Source organism: Neocloeon triangulifer, unplaced genomic scaffold, assembly GCF_031216515.1.
Source record: "Neocloeon triangulifer isolate White Clay Creek 2 clone unplaced genomic scaffold, ASM3121651v1 ptg000001l, whole genome shotgun sequence".
In the NCBI taxonomy this organism is placed as follows: domain Eukaryota; kingdom Metazoa; phylum Arthropoda; class Insecta; order Ephemeroptera; family Baetidae; genus Neocloeon; species Neocloeon triangulifer.
The window spans coordinates 3,274,889-3,292,583 of NW_026775544.1; the positions used below are offsets into that span (position 1 = coordinate 3,274,889).

Below are 17,695 nucleotides of genomic sequence, written 5' to 3' on the forward strand. Positions count from 1 at the left end.
CCGCACCACAGCCAGCGTGAATGGAAAAAGCGGCCGGCAAAAAAGTGGCTCGCAACAACTGCGGAAAAAAGGGTTGAGACTTTAGCAACTCTATCTGAAAAGTTTTAGCTGGAGGGGTGGAACATAAAGGCGTCCCTTTGGCGGCGAAGAAAATTAAGCCGCGTATTGTTTGTTTGTCTCATTTTAATGGAGCGTGAAATAATCCTTGTGCGGTGAGCGCGAGAGGAATATGCTCCCTCTTCTCTACAATAACAGAGGAGCCGCCGAACTGCATGGCAAACGCCGCCGCCGCCGCCTATTGATTCGCCAACACCTACCTACCTTCTCGTTCGAAGCCTGCCAGCTACACCTTTGCCAACAATGGAAGCAACGCCGCTCCACCAGCTTTCGGCATAATATCAGCGTCAGCTACAAACTATTGTTTAATTAGAGGCACTTCAAGGGTGATTAAGCTCTGCTAATGTACGCAGTGCTTGCTTGCGTCATGGAAATCACGCAGCTGAAAATCTAATTGATAAAAACGTTAAAAATTTGTATTAAAAATTTAGCTCTAAAGTTTTTATGAATTAAATTTTATCAATCTAAGAAATGATTTTTTTTTTAATTTCAACAAAATTATAAAAAAAGCCTTGAACATGACTTTCATTGTATTTTTAATCGATAAATTACAATTGTAATTTTTTATCATGCCTTTAATATGATACGACATTGATTTTAGCTTTACAAATAATGAGTCATTTCATGCCATGTACCAATTATTTCACTTAAATTTTAATGAAGATCATGTTTTTTTAAATTGTTAATCACAGTTCTCATTTAACATTTTTGCTCATTTCTACTATTTATTTATAATTTTTTGTTTCAATTTTATTTAGTAAATATTTCATTTACCTCTAAGGACCATCGCAAGTAAAAAAATATTTTCTGCTGGCCCTGGTTCGCAATTTAATTAAAAACTTTTGCGCTAGGAGACAAGAGATTTAGTGAACAAGCTCATTTTTTCCCTCTCATCTCAAATCTGTTGTTTTCCCTGCTCGCCGCCATTACCGTGAGTCGGGCGTGATTTATCTCGAAAGTTGGCAGCGTTTTTTTCCTTCTGCTGAGTTGGCCAAAGAAGTTGACAAAAGAAATTCGTCCTTAATTAAATGACTGAACTGCAAGCAGGTGGATCAATGAAGAGGGAGCTGTAGGAAGTTGCCAACGAATTCTTGCCTGACCGAACCCGGCGCTAGTGACCGCACAAACAAACTTAAATTAAATTCCTTCAACTCGTTTCCCGCCTGTGGAAATCCCTCGCAAATTAGTTTCGGGTTTGTATGAAAACGGAAAGTTCCTCAGGCGGGATAAATTATTTTAATTATATGGCATGTCAGAACTTGGCGAAGCGTCACCAGGACAATGACAGCTGTGTTTAGTGATGATTTCATTAGTCTTTGTAATGTTACAGTTTAGTAGAGATTTCCTCTCTTTGCCTGAAGGACATAAATTTATGTCGTTTATATTTCACAATTTTAATTAAAGTATTTATTGTTTGTGTCATCCTCTTATTTATAATAATAAATGATAAGAAAATGTCATTTAAAAAACGAACATTGCTAAATTAAAAGAAAAGAAATCACAAAAAATACAATGTTCTATATTAATTCACTTATTCATTCTTTGCTTATTAAAAATTTTGTTTAGCCACTAAATATTTAAATACTATTTTTTTAATATAAACTTAATATATATTGTTTTAAATTTTTAAAGTCTATTAATTGCATTGATTGTATTTAAAATAATATTAGAATTATTTTACTTTTAAATATACACACAAGACCTTGAAATGTTATTAAAAGCTCACAATCAAATATATACACGTTGCGTTCGGATTTTAAAATGTTAATTGTGTGAATCTCAATTCCGAATGTTGCTCCATCAATTGGTTACACTCATGTATGTTTGTAAAATTTGAATTTAATGGCACGAATTAAAATAAATTTTGGCAAGATTTCAAACAAATTTAAAATCGGCAAAAGTCTTCAACACTATTAACGCCTTATAAAAAGAAATATTTAAAATACTTCATACAATACAATTGTCTTATCAGTATTTGCACACAAAAGTTTTTTATTTTATTTCATGTTCAATCAGTCATCCATCATTCAGCAGAAGCCGTTTGTATTTTTCTTATATATTGAAATTTAGTTGACCTACTGCATAAGCAAACGTGCCTTTCTGTGCATTTGAACGCGAACTAAAAGCGGCGTGCCTTCCGTTGATCGGAACGCCTGCCATCTCGAGAAGACCGCAACCCACACGACGCGTGCACCGTCCGGGTTGCATAAATATTTGCGGCCGGTGCAGCTTCCCTTGTGTGAGAAGTGCGGAGGAGAATTCTCTCGCTGGCAGTCAGTCATTTCATTCAGCGACGCTGATACGTGCTCTGCATGCGGAGGCAAATCGTTTTGCCCGCCGACAAAGGGACAAAGTTTTCTCCGCCAATACCTAATAATGGGGTGTATCACACGCCGGCTGACACTGTCAAAGTCTGCCGTGAATAAAGATTTGGCGTGCTGCGAATTCCCAAGCGGACACGACGGAAGTGGAATTGAATTGATCGGAAAAAAGCCAGAGCGGAATCTCGTCTCATTGTGACTTGATTGAGTTGCCCCAACGAATCGTGCATCTGTTTGTGATTGGATTGTACTTGTTTATTTTGTTCCTTTTCTTTTACACAATCTTGTAGAAAAGGAAGTTTATCACTTTTGTCTTTTCCCTTCAATTGAATTATTAAAAGCAAGAAAATTAGAATAAGTAAATAAAATTATTCATTGAGAGTTTTCTATTGTGGTGGATTTCACGAAAAACATTTTTGTGTGTTAAATTAAATTCCTGCACTGTTGTAAATTTTGTAATTAAGTCCCACCAATTTAACAAGACAAAAGAAATCATTACTGTTGTTGTATATTTGTCAACATTTTTAAGTTATTGTTTACTTTCAATTAATCAATAATGTTTATTTCCATTATCTCTGGACATTATCTGCCAAAATACATCATCTATAAATATTTTGTAAATTCGGAAGAACAAATTTTATGAATTACTGCAAAAAAAATTTTTTTTTAATTAAAAGGAATTGGGGGGGGGGGGGGAACGGGAAGCTAGAATATTGATATTTTTGGGTGTTTCTTCATTTGTATTATATTTGAAAAGAAATAAAATCGATAAAATCCATAAAACAATTGAAAAGCAAATTAATTCATCGTAAATCAATTTCGTTTAATAATTTATGGGTTGCCGCAATATGGAAATTCTCAAGAGGGGCAATACCCCCGGTAATACCTCCAGCCTAATCAAGAGATGAGAACGCGTTTTGAAATGTGCCGGGTTTGCAGTGAATGGCGCACTAATCGTCAGGAGAGCCGCACGTTGATTCAACCGCCGTTAATGCGGTGCGCCCCATTTGATGCAGATGCCTTTCCGCAGCAGAAAAACACGGCTGTGCATCACAAGCTCCTCCAGCAGCCGTCACTGGATGAATAAAAGATCGTAACGGAAGCCGCACCTACTTACCTGACGCTTCCATGGAATGGGCAGTAGATGTTTGAAATTGCACGGCACACGTGGGTTAAATACCAGAGGGAGCGAGCCAGCCGCGTCCATTCTGCCGGTCGATCGAGCTTGGAACGAACACCTTTGTTGTGAAAGATTGATAGTGTTTTGCGGCAAACTCCAAGCGGCCTGATTAAGGAGCAGGGCATTTTAAATGTCCGAAGAAACAGCAAAGTTGGAGAAGGAAAAAATGAGCTTATTTGGTTTCATTAGAAATTATTTAAGACGATATAAGAACAAAATTTTCATTACTATTTTAAAAATTCACAATTCCTCATAACTTCAATAACAACAGTTTTAATTTTACAAAGAGAAAGGAACTATTTTGTGCGAATCCTATTTTGTTGAGTTATCAAGTTAAATACGTTCTGCACTTTCAGCAGTTATGATTAATATTCTTGACAGAATTTAAAATACTAAAACCATAATCTAGAATGAAAAAAATCGCAATCCTATCTCCTGAGGGTGGAAAAAAAAGGTTGGTCAAATTTTCAACTTTACTCGCAAAATTATTTAACAAAAAACCTCCAAGCAACGTGTCGATTTGCATGTCTTGAAGTATGAGTTTAATCCAAATTTTGCGGCGTAAGTTTTAACTAAGGAATCAAAATAGCCGTCCTTTGAGCTTGAGATGCTTTTGGCTGGATAACAAACCCTATTCGATCAACCCCCATTTCATCTCTTAAGGAGTGCAAATACTTTGATTAAAATTTCAAAGCCCGATAAAAAATGTTGTGTTCTTTTGAATTCAATGATAATTATCATTACTTGAGAGGTTGCTTATACTGGAAAAGCTTTACTAAATAAATTTTCCTCCAAAGATCTCTTGTTGGTTTGCTTTAAATTATCCATGCTATCCCTTTAAATGCAAAGATAAGAATAATTTTAAAATACTTTAATTAATTTAAAATGAAGTAAATTAGAAATAATTATTGTCTACACCATTCGTTTAAAGTAAAACACTTTATTTGTATATCATTTGGCTGTATTAGACACGGAAATTTACATTTAGAGCATTGATTGGTGGACCAGCAAATATTTCGACGTTTATAATTTAAAATGTTTACACCTTGTTCTCCATCTACATTATACATAGCACACAAGCTTAATAGGCGATTTAAATTTTTCAATTTATTTTACACAAAGATTAAAGGAACATGTATTTTACAATAACATCTTGTGTAGCAAAGTAGTGCATTTATTTCGTGTGTAGGGCGTTTTGTCCTCTCTTTATTATATAAATATTGGATTTTTGTGTCTTGGCCAAGGTTAACTTTATCAAAAATTATTTCAATCTCTGTCCCAGAAATGCTGTCCAGCAGAAAAGAGAGATCAACTTTTGAACAATGCTGCGGCAGCGGCGGCGGCAACTGGGAAATCTATCTCTGTCACGTCGTGGAAACTGGAGCGAAAACCAAAACTTGCATGAGAGATGAGCGGGCAGCAGCTTTATAGTTCGATCTAAAACCCTCTTATACACACTGTATTTATTTTCTGTGTGTCCAAATGGAACAGAGTACAGCAGCTATCGTGCAATTTTTTTGATAAAAATTAGTTCAAATTCAAAGATTATGAGACACACTATTAATAGAAATAGAAAGTAATTTATTTCCAATAGTTTTTTTTTCATTTACACCAAAAATTTGCATAAAAATAACATTTAGCAGTGTATGTACATTTATTAGATGGATGGAGAGTGTGATAAACGGAAAGAAACGCGTGTGTGTGTTTTTGACTAGAGGCTCTTTTCGTCGCCATCATTGGAGAAAAGCGTGTGATTGTCTTGCAGAGGAAAAAAATTATAATAATTTAGCTGGAAACTCGAAAATCTGGGGCCTGCTTAGGAGATAAAAATTTGCGAGTCACCCGTTCCTTTCAACTGACCGCCTTTATCCTCCTTTCTGCAAAGAAGAAAGAACCACACAAGAGATGATTTAACACCTGAAAAAGCGGTTAATGGGGGTCAAATTCAATTTTATTATAAATCAGCCGCTCATGCCTTTCGCAACCGACGGACTTTTTTAAAGGTGTTAAGGTGGTTTTTTTTTCAGTGAGGAAGGGATTTTTTGTTTTATTTTGAGTTAGTGAGCGTAAAAAACGCCAGCATGCACAGCTTTAGAGGAACAATTTTTTTGCCTTATTTAACAATTTAAGAGAGGGAAAATAATCATAACAAACAAGAACATAAAAGTTTGGCTGGAAGAAGAATGCTTAGCTCTCTCATTCTCAATCAATTTTTATTCATTGACACTGAATAGAAAACGCTTTACAAAGTCAAGTTTTACATAATAAGCCATTTTAGGAAGAATTATTCTTTTTTTATATAAAAATGGGCGTATTGTTAATAATTAATGAGAAAATAATAAATCAATATGGCCGTCGAGTCGCGTCCTCCGTGCAAAGGAGGGCGCGTCTCGCTCGCTTTACAGCAACAAATGCATGTTTTAAAACACGTACGTGATCAGATTCTCAACTTTTTTTATACAAAACAACACTAGATTTACAAATACATCGAGTAGTCTAAATCCAGTGTATGTTTTTTTCCGTCTATTTAGATATGTAGGGTGTTAGTAATGACACATATTAGTGTGTGATTTTTACGTTTAAAAGCGACTTATCTCGCCAGCTTTGTTTGAATTGAGCACAACAATAAAGTATTCACTATATATGCAAAAATTTTATAATACCGATGATAAATACGTATGAATGCCAACATTCTGACATTTATAGAGTGGATATTTATTTATGCATAATAAACGAACATTATTTTTTTTAACAATTTTTCTGTCCGATGAGTTTTTAATAATATTTAAAGTCGTGCACATTGAGTTTTTTAAAAGGTGCTGGATGCAAATCAGGAGAGTCGAATTTGAATAATAATTTTTTATCCTACTCACTACGTTCACATCAAAGCAGAGGTGCATTCATTATTTTAACATCACCAGAGCGTCTCGCTAGTTATGACAGCGACAGGCAAATTAGATTACCGTTTTAACTTTAATGGCTACACAGAGCAGCGTAGCGCACACTACGTCCTACTGGTTCTTTTTTGTCAGAGAGATAAACACCCAGAGTTAAATTACAGTACGTAATGTTTAAGTTTAGTACACTGAGTTAGTCGGTAGGTTAATATTTTCGGCATGTTTATTTACACAATTGACATGTTTTCAAGTTTTCCGCACCTTACATTCTAGTTTGGGTGTTTCTCAAATTGTGTCTTTGGGGCAAAAAATTAACGACGCTCGAATGTGAAATGAAAAGAAATAAAGCAGGCAACTCAACTCCACTTACCTCGGAATTTGGACCTCCAGGAGATGTATATATTTATAAAAATGGAGATACCGCGAGATTTGTCCAAATTTGTATAGTGAGATCGAAATTTGGAACTTATTGTTTTCGAGCGCGTTGTTTTTTGACCCGCTAATTCGCGTGAAATTGGTGCAAATTCGTCTGGCACCGTTCCAAGGGAAGGCGGCGGCCGCACAAAAACCGGCCAGGGAGCAACCAGCCGGCATAATGGTCCAGGGGGAGTTTCGAGGAAAAATGGCCGCTGTCGTTTCAGTTAATTGGCCAATTACACTTCTGGCGCGCACCGACTCATTAAAAAAGCCTCAATTGATGCGGACCGGGCCTTAATTAAGCAGTCAAATGAGGCTGGAATAGTGGACCCTTGGCCAGATTTGGTGCCGCGCGCCGAGTGTCCGACCGGTGGATTAGAACTCGATTGGGCGAGGAACTGTGTGTGTTTCTTGAGAGAGTGTGTGTGTTAGAGTTAGTGTGGGTGTTTGAGTTGCACATCGAGAGAGCGCTTTGCGGTTAGTCACGGCTTGCTTCTCTCGGCCCGAGCTGTTAATGACATCAGATTCCCATTTAGTGTCGTTGAACTCCTCTAGATTAGTTACCGTTTATGGAGAAATATGGTATGAAAAATCAGTTTGATCAAATTTGGGTGCTTTTTCCATTTAATTATGACTAGATTTCACAATAAATTTTTATAAACAATGTTGAAATTTCTTTGAAGTTAAAATAGTATGTATAATGCTTTCGGACCGCTGAAAATATAAATGATTTTTATCAAAAATGTTTTACTTCGAAAGAAGCTACTATGAACCAGGAAATGGCCTCTCCTGCAGAATCGACCTCCTTTACGACGGTAGATTAATTTTGCACGTTTTTTGCTCTAGAACGTAACTTTCCCGACGCAAATAACTCGAGCACTTTTGGCCCCATTAAACGCTGATATAGGTGCGTGGAGTGTTTAATTTGTGTTTTGCGAGGTGCCATTTCAAACGGGGCTGCAAGTGAAAGTTTTGATTGCGCTCCGGCAGAGGCTCTTTCACTCGTCGTAGGGTGGCGTAATAAAAAAGGCAAACTTCCTAACACTCGCCTGGCCGTTGAATTCTTGAGAACTTGCCCGCAGCTCCTTTGAAGGAGAGTCGTTCGTCGGTATTTCGCCCAGGCGCGATTTAATATTCCCCCCAGACGAATTAATAAAAGCTCGCCTCGGTCACTTTTGCTCTCAATTATTAGACGTTAGTGAGATAGAAAGAGACTGCATTATAGAGGTGCCGTGTAACTGACTTAAGAACAGCATTGAAAATTCATCAATAATTTTCTGCTTTGAAATGAAATAAAAAAATCTTAATAAATCTGTCCTATTCCTGCGCCAAATAGTAATAATCTTTTAATAAAAAAGCATTAGCAGGTTGCTGACAAAAAAGAAATATTTTTATTTTTAAGATTTTCTACGAGGAAAAGCGTCAAAAGCAGGCAACAGGACGATAGGAAATGTAAAGAGAGAAAATACTTTTTGCTTAAAAAGAAGATAATTAACTGCGAAAGCTTCTTTAAATTAATTTTTGTGTGTGCAAAATTTGACTGTATTCACACCAATTGAAAGTAAAAGGACTGGTGTTGACGTATTTATTTTGTTAAAATTTCGAAAGCTGTTGAATTGATGTGTACAATGACTATGAAATTAATAATGTATTTGAGACTTTCTATCAGCAAAATATGAACATGCCTATCAAAACTTCCTTACAAATTGCAACACTTTTATAAATAAACTTTGTGATAATTTTAAAACTAAGTGATGCTTTCATTTTCAGATATTGAAACAGATTAAATTTTATAAGTAAAAAGTCCCCCTCTATTTACTTTTTCATCAATCATTTTAAATCCCTAAAAAAATCCTGAATTTTTTGCCAGGAAGCAATATAAAAAATTACTTTTGCAGATTAACTTGTTTGCCTAAACAAAAAAGGAAGGTGTGCGGATAGGAGTTTTTGCCCTCTTGCTCTCTTTTTTCCAATCTCCGCCGCTGGCTGCAGGTTATTACTTACCCACGACTTCTCGCACTCCAGAACAAACAATATTAACCCTCGCGAGAGCGGCGAGAGTCATGAATTAATCACTCTAATCCGGAAACAAACGTGTAAGAGGCCGTAAATAAGTGAGCAGCGGCAAAAAAGATGAGGAAAAATGCGTGGAATCGGAATGCAGGGCGCAATAATTCGGAGAGAGCGAAAGCGTCACAGGAGCGCGTCGCAAATTAAATTTGCAATTCGCCAGAGCCTCGGTGGTAGAATTATTATTATTATGAGTGGCAGCGCTGCTAATTCACGTGCGCCTCGTCTTGCTGAATTATTCGTCGTTTAGTGAATTGCACGCTCGTAATAATAAAAGGCAAAACGGTTGCCACAAAAAGAGGAAGGAAAAGATGGCACTCGCAACTTTCTTCCAACTGGGGAAAAATTGCACCCATTTGTAAATTTCAGCTGTGGTGTAATTTCAGTAAAAGAAAATTCATTTGCACAAAGGTTTGTTGGAAACCTATTTCAGGACTACTTATTTTGTACGAATATGAATAACATGAATAATACAATTAATAAAAAGATTTTACATTACCAAAGAAAAAGGGTGCTCAAAAAGTAAATATTTAGAGGTGATTGACAATAAATGCTATATCAAATTTCTTAGAGTAGATTAATTAAATTTTAGATTTTCTTTATGTAAAAAAATTATTTATAAATATAAAATATTACATACAAGATTCTAATTTTCAATATGAAGTAGTATTTCAATTTTTTACATATCTCAAATGGTTTACTTTCCTGGACATTTAATTCTGTTCCTCAGGCAGAATTATTGACGGTTCTTTTGATTCTCTTTAATGCAACTATCAATTTATTTCTAAACTTCTGAGAGTTTTTAATGAATTTATATTTCTGATATTTCTCATGAAAGGTGAATCAGCCGTTATTTGATAATAAAACAAAAATATATTGGATATTAGCTTTTCCTCCTCTTGGCACTTTCTCTTTTCTTCAATTTTTTTCCCACCTGTCTGCGATGAAAGTTGTTGATTTTTCCCTCTGAAGTGCGGGGCAAAATAACCATTCGTGTCATCAAATTGATGCGCGGCATAAAAAGCCGAGGCACTCGCGCGAAGATTGAGTTTTCCCCCGCCAACCTAATAATTCTAACTGCGCGTCGACGGCTGCAGCTTTTCGGAGGAGAAGAGGAGACGCGACGACGATTTTCCTTCTCTTATATTTTATCTTTGACACGGCGCGCTCACCTTTTGCGCTGCGAGTTATTGAATTTGTGATTTAGGAGGTGGGGACTGCGAAGACCGTCCGCGGCAACGCTGCAGAGGTGACTGAGTGAGACGCGCGCCAGATGATGGAAATTTATTATTTACATCTTGGCCTAGAGAGAGTGAGCGAAAAAGCTCGCCGCCCATTTTCCATTATTTACATGTGCCCGACGAGGAAAAATCGCGGTCCTTTTTTCCTTCACGGCTCACCAGCCACCAAACTTTTAGTTTTATTACAAAAATTTACATGCAGTGGAAAAATTCCGCAAAAAGGGTTACTGCTGAAAATATAGGCTAGCTAGTTTGAGCTACGGCAGCAAAATTCATTTCCTTAGAAACAAATTTTAACGCTGTATTATGATTTTTCAGACAAGAAGAAGAATCAAGCACAGGAAATAAACATTTGAACGTTTGAAGTATGAAATGAAAATTATTTGAGAAAATTAAGTTTTTAAGACATTATCAAGATGTGGCGGAATATGTGAAAAAATTGAAACCGATTTTATATTAATTTGTTTACAGTAAAAAAAAAAAGATTTTTCCCTCAGAATTTTGGTTCAGATTGTGAGAAGTGATTTGCATTAAAATGAATTTTTTATCCATTTGAAGAGCAAAAACGGACGTTTTGTATAAATGCATACTTCATGCTCGGGGGGCTGCATAAACACCGATTTTGACGGCGGGGGGAGATGGCCGAGCAGAAATAAAAATTATGCCTTGCGTTTTATGTTGGGCAGGACTGCAGAATGGCAGCGGCTGTCGTTCATTCCATTTATATTCGGGTCGAGGGTCGTTTTTCACTGTCCAATCGGCGCGATTGACGGGCAGCACGGGAAGTGGAGCTCAAGGGGCATTAATAATAAAACCGTAAAATGCAAAAGAGAGGCCATTTTGTGATTTTCAAATGAAATTTGAATATTATTTTCCTTATCTCTAGTGGACAGTGGGAAATATATATTTAAATATTATATATATATATTTTTTTTAATTCAAATTTGGGAATTACAACGCAAACCGGAGTGGCATGTTATGGAATTAAATTAATCCCAGGCTGCCGGACGACCCCGGGCGTAAATAATTAAAATTTTCAGAGGTCCAATTATACGAGATCAAATGGGATTAGGTTAATCCAGTGTGTACCAAAATATTATACACGTAGTCATAATTTCGACACAAAACAGTACCACAATTAATAAAACACAAATTTTAAGGGACACTGCAGTGTTGATTATTATGATAAGACCCAAAAGTTAGGCCTAGGCCGGGAGATGCAAGTGGCTAATTCGCACGGTGCTAACCTAGAGTTGATAATCTCTGTCTGTGTGTTTTTCAGGGAGTGTGTAGTGCGGGTCAGATTGTAAACGGAGTGTTTATACACAGGGGCAGCTAGGGCATGGTTAATTTAAAGCTGTAGTTTGGCCGGGTACCTGGCGTCAATGAGCCGCGCGTACGGGTCGTGTCGATAGCGGGCTCTATCCAGACCAGCGGCAACTTTGAGCGCTCCACCCTCGGGCCTGGCGGCGAACTCGGCGGCAGCTACTGCAACACAATGGCCAGAAGTGGAGTTAGAAATTGTACCAAGGCGCCTCTCGTCGGTGGCGCTGCGAAACACTCGGAAAATGGAAAAGCGCGCGGGTAATTTTGAGAATCTTGGCAAACAAATATTATTTAAAAGGAAAGAGCAATCAAATTAAATTTATTGCATAATAGGGGTTTAAAGAATGAAAAAAAAAATTAAATTGAGGTATTTTGTAATACAATTTTATGTATAATTTTATTTTTAAACTGATGATTTAAAAGTCTCAATAAATTCATTAATGATTATTTTTTTAAATAAAAAAAAATTGGATTTAAATTTTTTTTGTTAATACAAACAATTCAATTTAGTTTATAATATATATTTGTTTAAAATGTTTTTTTTACCACTAATAAAAAATTGTTGGTTTTAATATAAAAATAAATATATAAATTTTTCTCCATTAGAAATTCAATGTATTGGCCATGGTCTACAAATTAGCAAACGTTTTCTGATAGGTCTGCAAATTATAATTAAAAAAGCAAAATTTATCCTTGAATTTGAAAATAAATGTCTCCCTTCTCTAATTTGAGAATCAAAATTTAAGATTATATCATAAACTTTAATTGCAATTTCCACCAATGCAATAATTATGTTGACTTAACTCCTATCAGAAGTGTTGTGAGTTGCGAACAAGTTAATTTATTCGTCTACTGAGAGTGTGAAGCAAACTTAACTAATCAGAAGATTAAAGGTTGCGAGCTGCAAACGTGCGGAGAGACACACTCGCATTTAATCACAACTTATACTCCCCATTTTCCGTTTCCTCTCGGTCTAGTGAATCGCATGGCTATAATTAAGATAGCGCTATGTTGATTTATCATGTGAAATCCTCATAACCTAATTAATAACGCTGCTCTTTCCTTTTGCCAAGCTAATTTACACAAATATCGCTCTCCTGAGCAAATACACATTTCCTGGAAAGACGGATCTGCCAATAAATTCTTCTCAAATGAATGCTTAAACTAACACAGAATGCCTGACTTAAGGGAGGGAAAATTTATTCATTTTGATGGAAGGAAAGCAATCAGACTAAAAGCAGAAAGTATTCGGAAGGAATTTGATGATGTTTTCCAATATACCCAGGTAGTCGCATTAAAGAGAGGACCTTTGCAGCACGGACGCCTCTGCTTATAACAGAAACACTGCAAAGGCCTCTCTCGCCGCACAGCTCGGCCACAACTAATAATAGCTTATGCAACCTGGTGAACACTGGCGACGGGCGGGCTGCATAACTTTGATATTACCAGTTGAGGGAACAGTTCAGTTGAATGATGGATGAAGCGCATGGGAGTTACGCTGTGTGCCAGTTATTTACACAGTTCAAAATTTATTTCAAAAAATTTTTAATATAAGCTTGAAAATATGTGACATGTAGAAAAAAATTGTAAATACATGAGAGGAAACGTCATTTACGAAAATTTAGTTGCAGTTGCGGTGTCAATAAAACTCAATTATTACACCTCAATTAATTTAATGGAATAATTCAAATTTCACGGTCTATTAATATCAATAAAAAAGATTTCCAATTAATTTTAATTTCTTTTTAATAATTTTTTATGTATAATCGAATTTTTGAAGTTCCAGCTAATCAGTGATATATTCGGCATGCGTGAAAACTTTTACTTCAGTGATTTATTACCCACCGTAAAGTCGGATTCTGTCCAAAGTTTCTCGCAGAAGCTAAGTGGCTGAATGACAACTTGTCAATAATTGACTTGGAAGGAGCGATTCCAGGCCCCAGGGATGCATTAAAAATTGAAACTCTAAACGCTCCCTTTTTAAGACTTCAAGACGGGTCATGACCAAAAGTTTTGGTCGCACGTGTTTAATCTTTCAGTTGGTCGGTAGGGAAAGTGCGGTGATAAAAGAGGATAAAAGGAAAATCGCTGTTCTTTTGAGCAGGTGGAAGTTAATTTAATATTTTAACATTTGTCAAGTTTCCGTTGCATTTCACACACATATTTTCACAACTTTTTTTTTTAAAATATCACTTAGCATCACAACAAGTGTTAATGAAAATTTTAGAAACAGATTGATGAATTAGTCTTATTGATTCAAGTTTCACGCAAGTACAAAAATTAAAATAAAATATCAGTGAAAGAGATCAAACTTTAACTTAAAATCAGACTTTGGTCAACGGTCTATGTAGAAAAAGAAATTAAAAGATATTTATTCTCTATTTCTGTTAGGGCAAACACTCAAGTGATTTGCAGTCTTCACAAACAGGGGCTTTGCGTCATATCAGCGAGGCAATTCTTGATTAATGCCCGCAGGGGACACTCGCCGCATGAAATATTAAGATGGATGAGCGGAAGCAAGGCTCAGGGATAATACTCGGACGGGGCTGCCGGGCCTGACTAATGAGTGCCCAAGGTCGACAGAAAACTTCTTGCGTGTCAAGCTTAAGGTTCGGGGCTACCCCGATTTGACAAAAGTTTTCTTCCCTTCGACTGCACGCTGCTCGAGAGAGCGAGGATTTATTTCTTTTTCATCTGTGCGAGTGGTGTCTTTTGAAGAAGATCGCGCAGCAAAATACGAGCAGGGCTCAAGAAAAGTAAATTCGATTCTAATGCGAGTTCCAAAAAGTTTGCTCTTGTGTGACGTGTGCTTTTGTGTTTGAAAGAGAGGATAACATAATAATATTGATCAAATATATGGAACCGGCACAAATGCATGGAAGAAAAAACATTTCCTGCTTCAAAAGATTGTAGATAATGGGGAGCAAGCTTGGAAAAAAAAAGGAAAATTCTATTGGTAAAATAGAGGCTCATTTAGGTGATTTTAATAAAAAAATTGCATATTCAGGGTAGATTTTTTAATTGATTTAATGAGAAAAAGAAATTTATAAATAAATGAATTTCTAATTTATTGATAGAACTGTGTTTGCATTGAAAGGATTAGAAGATTTCGCGAAAAACGCGAAATTTATTTTCATATTTTGCTTTAATTTGATTTTCATAATTTTTTCCATGGATTTTGTCCCCTTTATTCCAATTTGATCGACAGGATCAATTCTCACCAATTTTGATGGCTTAAATGCTCAATGCCAATAAATCGGTTCACCGCTGACCTTTAATTCAATACATCAGCAAAGGGCAATAAAATTCACAAACTTTTTAATGAGCTTGGATAATGACATTTTTCCAATAAAGAGGGGGCGAAATTTCCTTTGAGCAAAACCATTCCGACGGGAATTATGGAGAAACTTCAAAAGAATTGCCCTAATCACCATTCTGAAGGTGCCCCAACCACTCTTCTCGATGAAATTTCCTTCTTTTTTCGATTGCTTTTTATCAAAGAACTCGCCTTTGCCGGAGATTAAATGCTTCTTCCTGTCGGTTGCAATGAAAATTCGGATTGTATAAAATACTTTTTTTTGGCCATTCGGCGAAAACGGCTGCTGCTCAAAACACTTGTGTGCGCGACGGAAGGGAACTCGTCGTAAGTAAAAAGTTGACAACTCAATCAATTTTTGATGCTGGCAAAAGGGACAGTGGCGGGGAAATTACTTTCGGCACTCTGGGTGGCAAAATGGAAAATAGCTTTCAGCCTGAGGAGAGAAAAGTTTCGGGCATAGCAATGTTCTCAGCGAATCGCAGGGGGTATTGTACATCAATTTAAACAATAATCAATGATATTTCATTTGGGAAATTATTTTTTTTTATTTCTGTCAACTAACGTATAAAAAAAATTGTAACAGCAAAAAAAAAATTGATTTGAGGTTGCTGTACAAATAATTTTAAAATTTACGTTAATTGATTGCCAAAGAAAAAATATAAATTTTATCAAATATTAACTTATAATATATAAAACAATGTGGCTAAAGCTGGACACATGGATATTTTTTAACGTGCATCTCTATAATTAAATCCTCTCGCATATTGTAAAATTTGGTCTAGTCAGCCCGTCGCATCTAATTACTAAGCATGTTTTGTCGGCCAACACGAGAGAAGACTCGCTCTCCCGACCGGCGTTAAATATTCATCCCGGCGCGCAACAATCTTGTCCGTGGCCGGCGCATTTAAAATGCAAATCCCAATTTTTCGAGGGTGCTGCCGAATTAATGGCGGGACATTAGTTACATGCTGCCGCTCGCGAGCAATTCGTTTATTAACTTTTTGCGGACCCTCTGCATGAAATATCACCAGCCGGCAATATGCAAATTAAAGAGGCCGGTTTCATTACGTTGCATTTATTTTCGAGGCGAAAGTGAAATAACACCGGCGTCACTCCCCGGCAAATCACCCTTTTTATTCTCTCTTTTGTGAAACAAAAAATAAAATATTAATTTTCTCCCTTTCGTCCTTTTTTCTTTAAATTTGTGGTATACCTGGGTATAGTAGAAGCTGCTCCTCATGACAAATGCGCGTCTTTTTGTAATGATTGCGAGCAGTCAGTGAAATGTATGGGGTGCTGTATTAGGCAGGCTGGTTCTGCCGCGGGCAACTAGAATTTGGAGCACGGCGGCGGCACGCACGAGTGTGTTATTTCTACGTGCTGCCATTTTGCTGGGGAAAAAGCGAAATGGAAATAAATGCCTGTTGTTGTTGGCACTTTTTGACGCAGGGGTTTCGCAGCCGATTCGAAAAATGTGAGAAGCCAAACAAAAGGTCAATGACGGAAACCAATTTGGCCTGACAGAGTGCTGAGCGATATTTCAACTCAGGAAAAAAAGTTCTGAGCAAACTCAATATCACCTAAAAACAGTTAAAAAACAAGTCTGACTTTTAATTTTTTTTTTTTTATAAAAAAATGGAAAACCGCCTCTTTATGTAATTGAAAAATGGGAGTGAATTATTCAGGTTAAAATTATGTAGATATTAGGTGCTTTCATTTTTTGCACTTCTGTACTTCCAAATTTTCATGAACAGTTTGTAAATCGTAAAAGAAAGACTTGAATTCATAAATTAAACTTTTAATGCTTATATTTGGAAAAAAAAATGGAATAGTCTGGGGCTTTTTCAACAGTATGGGATGATAGCATAAAAATTGATAAAATAGGCCACCGCTCTCGTGTTTCATATTTTATGAGCTTGAACAAATTTTGTTTGCGTCACGGAAAGGACTAGATTTGCAGGTCCAACTTTGGGAACTTTAGTAAAAGCTATAAAATGAGAAAGAATTATGAACGAGACATGCCAAATAGCTCAGAGTTAGTGCTGTTTTCACCAAAGTCTGAAAATGGATCGCAATAATAACTCATGCGTTTTGTTTAAGTAAAAATGCTACCAAAAATTATTATATTCCTTATCAACATTCTCTTAAAATACGCATTTTTTTTTAAATAATTAGTCCCAGGTGAAATTTTTAAATTTTTTAAATATTATTTTTCTTATTTTTTAATATATTAAAAATTTTTGAGTTTTTCAAAAAACCCGAATATTTCAAAAAGTAATAAAAATTTTGGTCTCAAAATTTGGTCAAAGTAGTTTCTCATCAACCCTAACAACATAATCTAAAAATCAGAGTGGTACTCGTAACAAAACAAAAAAGGTGCAATTCATCTTAAATCATTCGTGAACGGTCCAATTTGTGATCATTAATTGCAATAAATAAGTTTAAAGGATTGTTTGATCGCTCCATCTGTGAGACGGAACCATACATTATTAAAGATTTTTCATTATTCAGAATCTGTATGAACATCAGAATCTACTGGGAAAGATTAGAATCACATTCGATGTAACTCGGAATGATAAATAAAAACTTTGGCACCTGCTAGACTTACCGAGGCAGAGTGCGGAAAGCTGTATCAACTTACTGGGTTCTCGCTCAAGAGACTCGAGCGGCGCCTGTCAATGATCTCATGGCGATGCGTAAAGTTGAATTTTTTATTCCATCGAGGCGCAAAAAACTCACCGAAGTCCTTACTGACTGTTTGAGTGTGTCTCTCTCCTTTTCGTTTTGCAAGAGAGAAAATAAAGCTT

General features: G+C 36.2%; 1 protein-coding gene across 4 annotated transcripts in view; it reads right to left on the reverse strand.

Annotated features, from left to right (window-relative positions):
• Positions 1 to 4,544: 4,544 nt before the first annotated feature.
• LOC132205811 (KH domain-containing, RNA-binding, signal transduction-associated protein 2-like) overlaps positions 4,545 to 17,695 on the reverse strand; it is a 107,769-nt gene continuing 94,618 nt past the window's right edge. The window contains exons 9-10 of one of the 4 annotated variants that reach the window (XM_059635131.1): positions 11,620 to 11,728; positions 4,545 to 4,996 (exon numbers count right to left, since the gene is read on the reverse strand). In XM_059635131.1, coding sequence (XP_059491114.1) covers positions 4,927 to 4,996; positions 11,620 to 11,728 — 179 coding nt within the window. In that variant the 3' untranslated portion in view covers positions 4,545 to 4,926. Of the gene's footprint in view, positions 5,496 to 11,619; positions 11,732 to 17,695 lie in introns of all 4 variants that reach the window. The other 3 variants (XM_059635148.1, XM_059635123.1, XM_059635139.1) reach the window with 3 other exon arrangements.